General features: G+C 42.9%; 1 protein-coding gene across 10 annotated transcripts in view; it reads right to left on the minus strand.

The window, feature by feature from the left end:
* Positions 1–12594, minus strand: part of Fat1 (FAT atypical cadherin 1) — a 115756-nt gene that overhangs the window by 29340 nt on the left and 73822 nt on the right. For 8 of the 10 annotated variants that reach the window (XR_005871179.1, XM_040731895.1, XM_040731889.1 and 5 more), the window contains 5 exons: positions 12092–12302; positions 10601–10669; positions 9615–9754; positions 4637–4912; positions 4288–4498 (listed from right to left, as the gene is read on the minus strand). Coding sequence is in view for 9 of the 10 variants with exons in the window: in XM_040731895.1 (XP_040587829.1) it covers positions 4288–4498; positions 4637–4912; positions 9615–9754; positions 10601–10669; positions 12092–12302 (907 nt within the window). In the remaining variant the exon portion in view is untranslated. The remainder of the gene's footprint in view (positions 1–4287; positions 4499–4636; positions 4913–9614; positions 9755–10600; positions 10670–12091; positions 12303–12594) is intronic. The other 2 variants (XM_005066652.4, XM_040731893.1) reach the window with 1 other exon arrangement.

Genomic DNA, 12594 nt, shown 5'->3' on the forward strand with positions numbered 1-12594 from the left:
AGTAGGAGGAATTTTGCTTCCAGGGAGACATCTGGTAGCTTGGCTGTCACAACTTGAATGGAGGAAGTGCTACTGCCACGTAGATGACAGTGGCCAAGAGACAAAAACAGCTTATGTGGCACATGAGAGCCTCCACAACAAGTAGTTATTTGCCTCAAACCATCAACAGTGCTTATGCAGCTGAGAAGCAAACTGCTAGGACAGATGGCTTTACTGGCGTTTCTTTGGATCTTTCCAGGCTATCCTACCGGAGATCGAGTTCCCTCAACTTCCCAACACCCCACAGCTCAGAGAGTTCTAAAGAGACCAGCAGCTCCCGAGATGTTCTGGATGGAGCCAGGACACAGTGTGTATGTGTGTGCGGGGGGGGAGAGGTAGGACGCGCTCTTTGGGTTCCACCCCTGAGTGAATCCATACCATTCCTAGAAACCAGCCCAGCACGGAATTCATTCTTCCCAAATGCACACTTTATGGCAAAACTAAGTCCAACTGCCATTCAGCTGTTTCCTTACACACTCCTCTTCCTCTGGGTTTGCCACCAGCGAACTCCTTAGAGCAGGAGTACTTAGCGTGATCTATAAACCAGAGGATTAACTAACGAGCACCTCTTTCTGCACATTAGGAGCAAGCACTTCCTCTACAGTGTTCATTTCCTTCATTAAATACATTTTCCAAAAATCCATAACATTTTTTTCTGAGCCCAGACATAGCCTGGTTCTCATTAAGACGGCCTGGCTCTGGGTCCAAGCCCCAAGGCGATGCCTTGGTTTGAAGCGGGGTGGAAGCTGAGGTTTCTCCAGACCCTGAAGGCCTGGGCTGAACCTTGGCCCAGGTCTCTGCCAGGCTGCTCAGACACTGATTTCCGGCCTGTCTGTACTGAGGAGCATCCATGATCCCAGGTTGTCACTGTGCCTTAGGCAAACATCAAAACTCGGGTCCTTTCCTTGTCCAAACAGCCATTACTCTCACCTTCCAAAGCTGCATCGATTGCCTGGCCTGACAGGTGCAGCTGCTCACATTTTTGGCAACTGACTTTAACGGCCCAGATCACCCCCAACCCAAGTCTTTCTTATTAAGCCTGTTTTGGAAAACAGCCCATCTGGCTACATTTATATCCACCCCTCTGCATGTATTTGTCCTTTTTTTCCATAATGAAATCCTATTGGCCAGTGAAGTCTCATACTCAGATGAAGAGAGGAATGAACATTTTTAATGTTACAGAGACAGACTGTGTTATGATGCACGACTGTGATCCAAGTATCCCCTCTGCTCTTCTCTCACTCCAGGCCCCTTACATTCACCATGTTCTCTCCCAAAGCAGTCTTCCCTAGCTACTCCCAGAATTTCTCCATCCACCTATTTACTTGGAATTTACCCAAATGCCCCTGCCTGAAGACCTGTCTTAACTTAGCTGTCCAGTGTGGCTACTTTATTCTTTATTGTAGTTTTCCATTTTAAGTGCTTTCTTTTTTCCTATTCATTTTTAGTTTGTCTTTTGTTTTTGTGTAGCTCAGGATCATCAAGAACAAACAATGTAGTAGCTCAGGCTGGCCTCCTCCTCAGTCTCCCAAGGGCTACAGTTAAAGACATGTACCACCACAACCAGCTCCTGAACTTTCTTTATACTATGTAAAACATTCCTGCTATTTATCAGCTGTGTAAAATTCAAAATTATTCTTCACCAGCTGGGAGATCCGGCATTGAATTCAGAGAACCCTGAGCTTGTCACTGACATAGAAAAAACAAAACAAAAACAAAAACGCTCACTGGGAGCCCAGCTAGTGATTCAGTATTTGGGTTTTGCACGTGTATGTAACGAGGAACAAAGCTTCAGATATACAGAGGGCAACATGGCTTCAGATATACGAAAGGCAATGCAGGCTTTGGACTGCTGGGTAACAGGTTCATTTCCCAAGCCCTGAAATACATGTCTGCTCCCTGTGAATGGAAATAAGGAGGTGAGCAGAAGTTTTGTACTATCTAGGGTGGGGTTGACTCATTTGCATTAGCTGGAACAATACAACTTTAAATCATTCTTTGCATTTCAACAGGAAAATTATCTGCACTAACAAGCCAATGTTGCCCTGAAGCCACGACTATTTCCTATATAGCACAAAAGAGAGACATGTGATATAGTCTGTGTTCAGTAAGGACTTGCTGACAGAGCAGAAACCTCTACCAAGTTTCAATGGTGATTACCATAGGAGTTGGAGGAACAAAAACCTATTCTAACCAATTAATACATTCACCAAGTGCTATCTCTCTCCAGGGGTGACAACAGTAGTGAAATAACACTCTCATCTACTTTTTTGACAAGCCAACACCATCCAGCCCAGGGTACGGTACTTATGTGCCTCTGGTGTGTAATTCAGTTGCCACTGGAAATACCTTTTCATTAAACTCCTTTCCCTGAAGACTTCAAGTCAGACTAAACTTTTGGTTCAATAACTCCCCTAATTAAACATGTAGTATTACAAGTAAAATTTAAAACCAGCTTTTCTGAACTTTAGTAAGTGCAATTGGACACAAGTTAAAAGCAGCTGATTATAAACAAAGTGTCAGATGAAAGGCAGTATGAAGATTTTACAGTTCATTCTATCCCAGTAGGTGCTATGCATGCACACAGACACAGGCACACACAAATCCTACTGCACTTTCATGGTGGTGGCTTCCTATGAATGTATTCTTTAAACATAATATTGTATTATGAAAACTGTCTTAAAAATCCTATTCCACATGGGAACGGTCCATTGCTTAGTCTGTTCTTTGGGGAGAGACAGAGTTCCATTCTTAGAATACCAAATTACTAATCCAATCAGTCATTACAAATACTCAAAGAATGCACATGCCTTCACTCAGGCACCAACAATCATATTTTAACCACCCAGTTGTTGAAAATTATGTGAACGCCAAGGGAAAGTTGAACATTTTCTCCTACATAAACCCAGTCAGTTTGTCCATGACAAAGTCAGTTCATTGAGATGCTTGGGCACGCACGAATGGAATGTACTGTTTTTCTAACTGCTAAGTTTCTCAAGCAGTGGGGGACAAGAATTCTTTATCTCTACCCAAGGCACTAGCAATGCACACTCTAATCGCAGGCAGTACATAAAATCTTATTTGTGAATAATGAAGTCAATCCAGTTCTTTTAAAATAAACAAATAAGTTTTCCAATGTGTAAGGGAATAAGAATAATTTAGTCAACACTTAAAGCACACTAATAAGTATTTATGTCAAAATCTCTCAGATTTAGAGTCTGTGATCTATAAATCTATAATCTACAAGCTCTATGGATTCAAGCCTAGGAGAGACCATGTATGAGTAGATTAAAATACTCTAAAATCATTGCAAAGAATTAAACTGGCTCCATTTCTTATACTAACAGTGGCTATGAGGACTGTAGGAGACTGAAGTCCTCTCCACACTCATCACTGACTGGGTATTGACCAGGGTTAGGAATTCCTAGCTGTGGGAGCATGTGCTCTACAGTAGAATCTTTCTCAACTCATCCACGTGATTTCTTGCACAGTATCTAGCACATGAATGGAGTTACTTCAGTCCACGGGATGAGTGAAGAGCAGCAAAGAAAGAGCAAAGCCTGTCACGTTGCTGTGATGACTCTGATGACCCTCAACTGTGTGTGTGTGTTGGGGGGGGGGGTCTTTCCTGATTTTATTCTGGAGCTCCTAAGCCCAGGCTCAGTTTACCTTCCTGGCTCAGGCTACCTCTAGCCAATGCCAGAGGCTCCTTCCAAACACTCTTCTTTCCAGAACCAACCACTCTGTTGCCTGTTTCAACAACTCAATCCTACGCATGAGACCTAACTCATGGCACAGGGGCGTGGAATGTGGGGCGGCAAGGCGTAGGCAGGAGGGTACCCCTTTTTCTCCAAGAACTGGCCCAAGACGGGTGAGTCATCACACTGCCACGACATTTCTTACTCTGAGCCAGAGAAAATACTCATTAGAATGTTGAATTACTAAGCCAATATTTTCCTGACTGAGTTCAGAGCCTAAAATTGACTGCCTAAAATAAGTCCAGAAATTATGAACTAGAAAATCCCTGCAGGATTTATCAGTCTTAATTTACATTAACACTGGTTAATCTGCAGAATTCTTGTCACTCAAGCTTACAGGACTTTATCTTTGTTCCTTTGAGATTTTTTTTTAATTTTAATAAATTTCTGCAGTGGTACATAGAAATGCTTCAGTACCTAGAAGTAATTTTTGAAAATGCAAGATACATTTTTCAAGCAGAAAGACAAGACTCCATTGCTTCAAAAATACCTGATTCAATTGAGTACAGCACTTCAGCGTTTTTTCCTTTGTCTTTGTCCAGAGCTGTAACCTGCAATACAACTGAGCCAACAGCTGCCGATTCATAAACCCGGCCTTCATAGGAGGAACTGGTGAACCACGGGGCATGGTCATTCATGTCACTGACGTTAACAACGATCCTGGCAAAGTTGCGTTTCACGGGCACATCCTGGTCCCGTACCTGAAAGAATCAACACACCGTCATTCTACTGGGGTTCTCTTTCCTGTGGAATAGAAATAAAGAGGTATCACCATCCCTCCTCATCACAGGAAACCTTCCCGTCGAGAAGGGTAGCATCAGGATAAGCAGGTGCCGTACCATGACCGTGAGCACGTGCTGGTGAATGGCCTCGTGGTCAAGCTTCTCAGACGTGTAGAGAGCGCCAGTTGCAGGATCCAGGCGGAACTTCTTGAGACTCACTGGGTCGATGCTGCTCTGCAGAGTGTAGATCAGTTTGTTTTTCTCATCCTTATCCACGGCACTGATTTGCAAAATCTCCGTTTCCGGCTCTGTGTCTTCCGGAACAGTGACTTCATATTTTGATGTAGAAAACTGAGGGCGGTGGTCATTTGTATCTATTACTTTGATGAGAACCTGGAAGGAGTGACAAAAAGACTCAAATAAGATGCCTTCATAATTATGCTATTTTAATATTCAAATTAAAAATACATGCATAATTGAAAAATGTCATTGGACCAAATTAAATATTAATATGAGACATAAAAGCAACACAAGTCTAGAATCAAAGAAACCTGCTACAGCTTTTTATCTTTGGTACATTATTTACTTAATATTTAACAACAACCAGATAGGATTCTGGTCACAGCTGAAAATTCCTTATGCAATGCAGGCTAATTTCTCTGCAGGTCTCTACAAGAGACCTTTGGAGATGATTTAGGGAAGGTACCAGAATTTACTTTGCCAGGACTACAGTGTACCCATTTCCTATGTTAGATTTAGGCCAGTGAGAGAGTTGCTATCTAAGTTTCTCATTCTAAGCTGAGACTCCAAGTTCCCCAGAAGATTTTAATACAAAAGGAGCAATCAGAAATCACTGAGTATGCAGTGATTGGGTACTTCCTAGCATGCATGAGCTGAGGGTTAGACCCCCAGTACTGCCAAAACAATGTTCTTAAATTATATTTCTGTGACTTCAAAATCTATGTAAATAGATTATATTCCTTTCCTAAAGGCAATTAAGTAGGTTGTAAAGAAAAACTCTTGTCAAACATAGTGACATAAATGAAAGCTTTAGAGCAAAAAGGAAGACATCAGAAAACTTAGTCATAATTAGAAACAAAAATATTTACCCTGACAGATGATTAATTTTTGGAATGAAGCAATTTAGATGGATAGGGCAGAGTTAAAAATCAGCACCAATCATAAAATACGGCTTACAGTTTATGAATAAGAAAAGCCTAGCTTTTATAGAACATGGGGATTTGTTAACTGAAGAGTAACAAGGAGCCAGAGTTCTAGGGATGTCATGTACCTGTAGACCACACTTCTGCACCCACACAAAGACAGACTTTTCATCCAGGATCCCCAGCATTAACAGATGCATTTTCATGCTCAATTCTATGTGAATACTAAATTCAATCGCCAAACCACACACACACACACACACACACACACACACACACACACACACACACACACACACACACACACACAGTTTTATGGGAAAGGTATTTAACCATTTGAAACTACTGATGGCTCACTTTCAAAGACGAAAGAGCACCCAGGAGGCACAGCTGCAAAGGGGCATTCTTCTACAAATCAAATCATGCTCTATTTTCAAGTCTAAAACTTGAGTTGGCCATGGAATGGAAACTAGGCAGAGAAGTTTGATGCTGTTCTCCATTCAGCCAACCACTCTCAAACAAAAGGCTGAAAAGAGTGAGCCGCCCATTTTGACAAGGCAATTCATGAGACACATACTGACTGAGCCCTGGCCAGCTTCACCCACAAGGTCTGAAGGTAAGAAGCAAGCACGCACCGGTGACCACATTTTTCATTCTCCATGGGCAAAGTCATAGTCCCACAACACCTAAAATCTGCTAGCACACCATAAGGTGAGTTTTTGTTTGTTTTGTTTAAGTCCAGACGTTTCCTGGGACTTTCTAAAGCAAGGAAAGATGCTCAGCCAGGAAGGTCAAAGGTGAGAATGCATACCTATCTCTAGAGACTGGAAAGACTTGGACCCAAAAGAACAAAGGATTGGGAGGAATAAGGAATTGAAGCTGCCCAGCCTAAACTTCTAAGGGTGGGGACTTAGCTATACTCTACACTTCACAGTTGTAAGGATGGAGACTTCGCTATCCTATATACTCCACAGTTGTAAGGATGGAGACTTAGCTACCCTATATACTCCACAGTTGTAAGGATGGAGACTTAGCTACCCTATATACTCCACAGTTGTAAGGATGGAGACTTAGCTACCCTATATACTCCACAGTTGTAAGGATGGAGACTTAGCTATCCTATATACTCCACAGTTGTAAGGATGGAGACTTAGCTACCCTATATACTCCACAGTTGTAAGGATGGAGACTTAGCTATATTCTACACTTCACAGTTGTAAGGATGGAGACTTAGCTATCCTATATACTCCACAGTTGTAAGGATGGAGACTTAGCTATATTCTACACTTCACAGTTGTAAGGATGGAGACTTACTACCCTATATACTGCACAGTTGTAAGGATGGAGACTTAGCTACCCTATATACTCCACAGTTGTAAGGATGGAGACTTAGCTATCCTATATACTCCACAGTTGTAAGGATGGAGACTTAGCTATCCTATATACTCCACAGTTGTAAGGATGGAGACTTAGCTACCCTCTACACTTCACACCCTTTCACCAGAGGAAATGCATTTTCATCTCCTCTTCTCAGTCATGTTGACCAGTTTTGGGGCAAGTAGCCCCAGATGAGTTACAGGGACCAGAGACAGGAATGTAAGTGAAGTTTCAGGGGTGTGGTGTCAGGAGCATGCACAGTGATCTTGTGTGACATCGATGTCACAGGAGCATGTCCTGAAGACAGGTGGTAAGCGCATGAAGAGCGAGCCAGCTCCTCCGAAGAACTGGGAAGGTGGCGAGCACTCTCCACCATGCTCGCTTTCCAGCTGAGGCAATGGAAGCAGAGGCAGTCTGAGGGTTGTCCCTGCCCAGGACCGAGAGGTGGAGACAGGGCTCCAACCAGGCTGCCTGCCCAGAACGCAAAAATCACATTCCAGGGAAACTGCAAGAAAACTTGGAGGAAGCTGCTTCAGTGCAACACCACCCCATCCTGTCTTATCAAAACAAAACAAAATAAAATAAAATAAAGAGTAGCTGCATTTGTAAGTTATCTGGAGACCCTAAGGAGAGAAAGAAAAACAATTCAACCTGGTGCCAAGCATATTCTACGTGGAAGGACGATGTTTTATGGCAGAACAGTGGCATCCACACTGCCCCCTCTCCCTGCTCCACACGTCTGACCAAAGCCACCGCCCTGTCCCTCCCGCATCCAGCACCTGGGCTACTCACTTGAACGCACGAAGCTGCTACATGGGTCTTGAATTTCACCAACAAACCTGCATCTGCCCAGTGTTCCAGGCCTTATCAGTGTAGCTCAGGTGCCCATGGGCCTCTCCACAGGACCCATTCCACTCTGTCCCAGATCTCTATCTCCCTGCGCACGGTCGCAGGCAGAAACCTAAACCTAATTACTGCCTGTTCCCTTTGTCCCCAGTATCACGGGTCAGCCTGGCCTCTGTCACCATTGTCTTATATTCTGCCAACCTTCCCATGCCAGCGATCCCTTGGGACACCGTCAGGACTCTCTGAGCAGGCATCGCAGTAAGTTACAGAACTATAAACACTGCCCTGAATTATAGGAGAAACGGACGCTAATTCATCTCCTGTGTTTCGGGGGAATTTTAGTAATAATGTACACTAAAGCTTCATACTAAGCGCCCAACCATACTAAAAACACAGTTTTGAGGGGAAGAGGTGCGTTGCTAATTATTTCCTAATGAGATAAAAACACCATGTGGGTACACAGTTGTAGTCACGAGAATGGCTGCTAAGGAGAGCCTTTTCCACAGCTTACTGCATTCCTCTTGCTACATTTAGTCGTCTGAAATAGAGTGTACACAGTGACACTGTTTAAATCTTCCTCCAAGAGAGACTGCTAAAGTTCACTGTGAGTTCTGATATTTTAGTTCTCACTTTCGTTCTCTACAGTTTGACATCAAGGCTTCCTTTCAAAGAAAAAACGAATGTATGTGGCTGGTTACCCCAAAGAGATGTGCAATGACGGAAATGGAGACTACGGTATGGCACTACATCTTCCTTCCACGCGGCAACTCAAAAGGACCCCAAAAGCATAACTGCAGCATACAATACCAATCTTACATACATTAAATCACAAGTATGTGGAGAAAGGAATAAAATACTTTTACAGCGACCTTTAAACTCTCTAGTCATTTATTAACTGGAAATACATCCCAGACTGGAATTGTTAATCATTGATATGACTAAATGACAGAGGGGATGATCTGTGTCATTTAAGATTTCAGAGAACACAATCTAAAGACAGAATTCAGAAGCATCTTAGTCTCTACACAGCTTCCAAGACAATAACTCTGGAGGGAGGGAGGGAGGGAGGGACGGAGGGACGGTGGATTTCCTCCTAAAACCCATAACTAGTCATCCAGGAACATCATTTCAGACAGCCACTATTAAGAATCAAAGAATTCATTTAAAAAAGAGAATTCAATTAACTTACAGGATTTTAACATTAAAGTTTGAAAACCAGAAATCTAGCCAGCTATTGACAATCAGACAGCAACAAATAAAAGTTGGTACAGCCTCACTCACAGCCATTTTTACACAAGTCTGGGTTTAGTTCAAATGAAAAAAACAGGATGGAAGAAAGAAGGGGTAGGAGGGAGGGAACCTGTGAGCAGTTCAAAATATTAAAGAGCTTCAAGAAATTGATATGTAGAACTCATCCTGTGATAAAACTCTACCAACACAGATTAAGGTAAGTAAAGACTAAGACTTTGGTGGAAAAGTTCTAAGAGTATGGTTTGGATTAAATTCTCCTAGTGACATTTTTATGAGACTGCTAAACAGAAGGCAAAACCCCTCAGGATTTGCATCTTCTGTCCCTAAATAAGGACTCTAGGTGCGTGCATGTGTAAACTACGTCACCATACAACTGCGTATGCATGTGATCTGTGCATCCTGATGTGAGGGCATTTCCTCAGTGCCCCCTGACAAACGCATTGCCAGCGGTCACTTACCTGAGTGAGGATAGTGGTGGTTCCATCTGTCGCCTCTACTGTGAGGTTATAGCTGGATTTCTGTTCTGCATCAAGGGGTTTGGCAACAATGATGGTGCCCGTGCCCTTGTCGACATCAAAGTGACTGTCATAGTTGCCACCTAGTTGGAATTAGGAGAGACATAAGTACTGGAACAAATCACAGGATAAAGATCTGCCATGTGTTTTATAGCTTTCCAATACTCAATGGCCATGAAAACAGACTTTCAATACAATGATCAAAGTGACACCAAGGAGCTAGGATCTCCAAACGCGGGGAAAGAGTGGCAGCTCTTAAGAGTGCTTTCAGGGAAACACTGGACCTTAATGTCAAGGAGGTCAAGAACTGAGAAAAAGCAACTCCACAAGCAAAGGAACCTGCTATCACTACCTATCAATTACTTTGGATTTTTTCAGGCATTGTAAAAATTTGTGCATGACTATGAAAACCTCAATGCAAAAAAAAAAAAAAGATTGTACTACTATTCTGAAACAAATGTGAACTCTGAAAGAAACAGTTTCATTTACCTTGAAGCAGATCTATTACAGACTCCTTAAAGCTACTTTCCAGGAGCAGGTCTCTGTCCCCATGAGTATTATCCAGTTGTTCCCCCCAATTACATTCTACATAAAACTCTGTTCAAACAAATGGAACTTCAGGCACCCATACCAACATGAAAAGAAACGAATGAAAATAAGGCTTAATGACATACTTAAAGTATACACATACGTAAATAAAACACATACACACAGTGAGAGACACACACACTAGACATGCGTCTCAAACCTGAAACTACTGATGCAGCGAGCGACACTAAGAGTCAACACGTTTGTGGCTGGGATGGGTGGCCATGCACACACTAGGAGAAGAATTGGGTTGGGTTGGGGATCGACTCTGGGAACAAAAATCCATGCTTTGATTTCTGATCTCATAATCACGTGGTGAATTATGTGATCACAGCAGATACCTTCTGCTGTACAGTTCAGGTCACAAGTCATCTGAAAGACGTAAAAGACTTCTCTAGCAAGTGTGTCTCCTGGCACAGCCAAAGGAAGCAAGCAAGCGTGGAAAGCAACAGGAGAAGAACAGTCAGTCAAACCGGTCCCCAACAGTAAGGAACTGAAAGCAAGTCTGATACGGTACAGAAGCTGGTTAATCTGGAAGCGGGAGAAGAGTTAAAGGAAAGAAAACATCATGATTATGGTTAGCGAGGACATTCATCATTTTCCCCTTCAAGAACAACAGGTTTCGGAGATAACTCTTCACATACTGGGAGGCCACATGGCCAAGAGGCGGGAGGGAAAGAGGGAGTGGTTAAGTTCCAGCCGGAGACGGTGGCTGCAAACAAGCAGACTTTTGATGCATTAAGTATCCTTGTCATTATTATATTGTGGAGAGTCCTTGGTGGTGGCACATGCCTTTAAATCCAGCACTCATGAGACAGAGGCAGGCTGATTGCTGAGTGTGAGACCAGCCTGGTCTACAGAGGGAATTCTAGCACAGCCAGGGCTACACAGAGAAACCCTCTCTCAAAAAAAGACAACAACAACAAAAAAAGTGTGAAAAAAAATTTAAAGGCCTAAGGCTAGGTATTGTAGCCCAGCTTATGATCCCAGTTACTCAGGAGGCCGAGGTAGAAAGAGTGACGAATCGGAAGCCACCTTGAGCAACTTAACAACAATCCTGTCTCAAAATGAAACATTAAAAACAAGCATTAAGTGTGTAGTGCAGTAGCAGAGGGTAGTGTTTGTCTGAGAGGGAGTAGGAAGTGCAGAGGATCGTGTGAGGTATAAAGTCCTAATATAATCTATTCTAAGTGTGAGCTCATCAAATAGCAAAAATGCTGACTTAAGCATTACCTTCTAGGAGCGCGAAGCTTCCTGGAAAATAAGGTAAATAATACTAAGAAGCTATTGCGGCACTATAAATTTCATATCATGACAAATAATAACATGGCATGTATATCAGGTTCCTGAAACTCCCTGTGTATGTCCCCCCAAAATATTTTTTTTGTAAAAATGTTACTTGACTTAATGGTTTTAGAATGCATATTTTTCATTTGTTCTTTCTAAATTATGCATGTGGATATTTCCCCACTGTCTGTCAGTCTGCGCCCTATGTGCACGCGGTGACTGTGGAGGCCAGAAGAGGGCATCAGATCCCCTGGAACTGGAGCTACAGAGGGTTGCACGCTGTCACTTAGGGCTCCTGGAAGAGCAGCCGGTACTCGGACTCTTCTCTGTAGAGCCAGGAGTACTGACTTTCAGTAACTTTAACAGATGGTGTGAGATTCCTTTTTCTTTTCTGACTGCTGTCAAGCCATTATAGTTTAAGAAAATCCTTCACCTTTGGATCTTTCCCCAAATTAACATTCTAATGTGAACAAAAGTCAGAAAAACCACACGAGGTTCTCAGTGAAACCCACACAAGGCAGACAGAAGCCATGAACGACGCTTACCAATGATGTCAAACCACAGAGGCATGCCAGGGGGCTCCACCCCTATCACCCCAATCATGTGAGCCACCGGATCACTTTCCATGACGGTGAATGTGAAAACCGACTCTTCAAATGAAATAGGCTCCAAAGATGGCTTGGGTTTGGAGATCCACTCAATGTGGAGTCTGGTGGTTGATGACTTCTGAGGGTGGCCGTTGTCAGTTGCCTTAATCTATAAAATACGAACAGAAGGGATGAAAAGAGCGATCCCCAGTGGCATCTCCTAACCAAAGCCTAGACTGCTTTGACGTCTACTAAGTTGGTTTCAAACATCCCAAAGTTGTATCTGAATACAATGTATGCGTAATACTTGGTGACAAGAGTAAGGGCTGTGTGGCCATACTCACAAAAACCCACACTTTCCAAACGCCTTCAAGCTCTGTCTATTAGATCTCAACACTGAAGGCACTTTTCTCCACAGAGAGAAACAACCACGTGACTATTGTCCAAGAAAGGCAAGAGAG

The sequence above is a fragment of the Mesocricetus auratus genome, unplaced genomic scaffold (genome assembly GCF_017639785.1).
Source record: "Mesocricetus auratus isolate SY011 unplaced genomic scaffold, BCM_Maur_2.0 Super-Scaffold_100026, whole genome shotgun sequence".
NCBI lineage: Eukaryota > Metazoa > Chordata > Mammalia > Rodentia > Cricetidae > Mesocricetus > Mesocricetus auratus.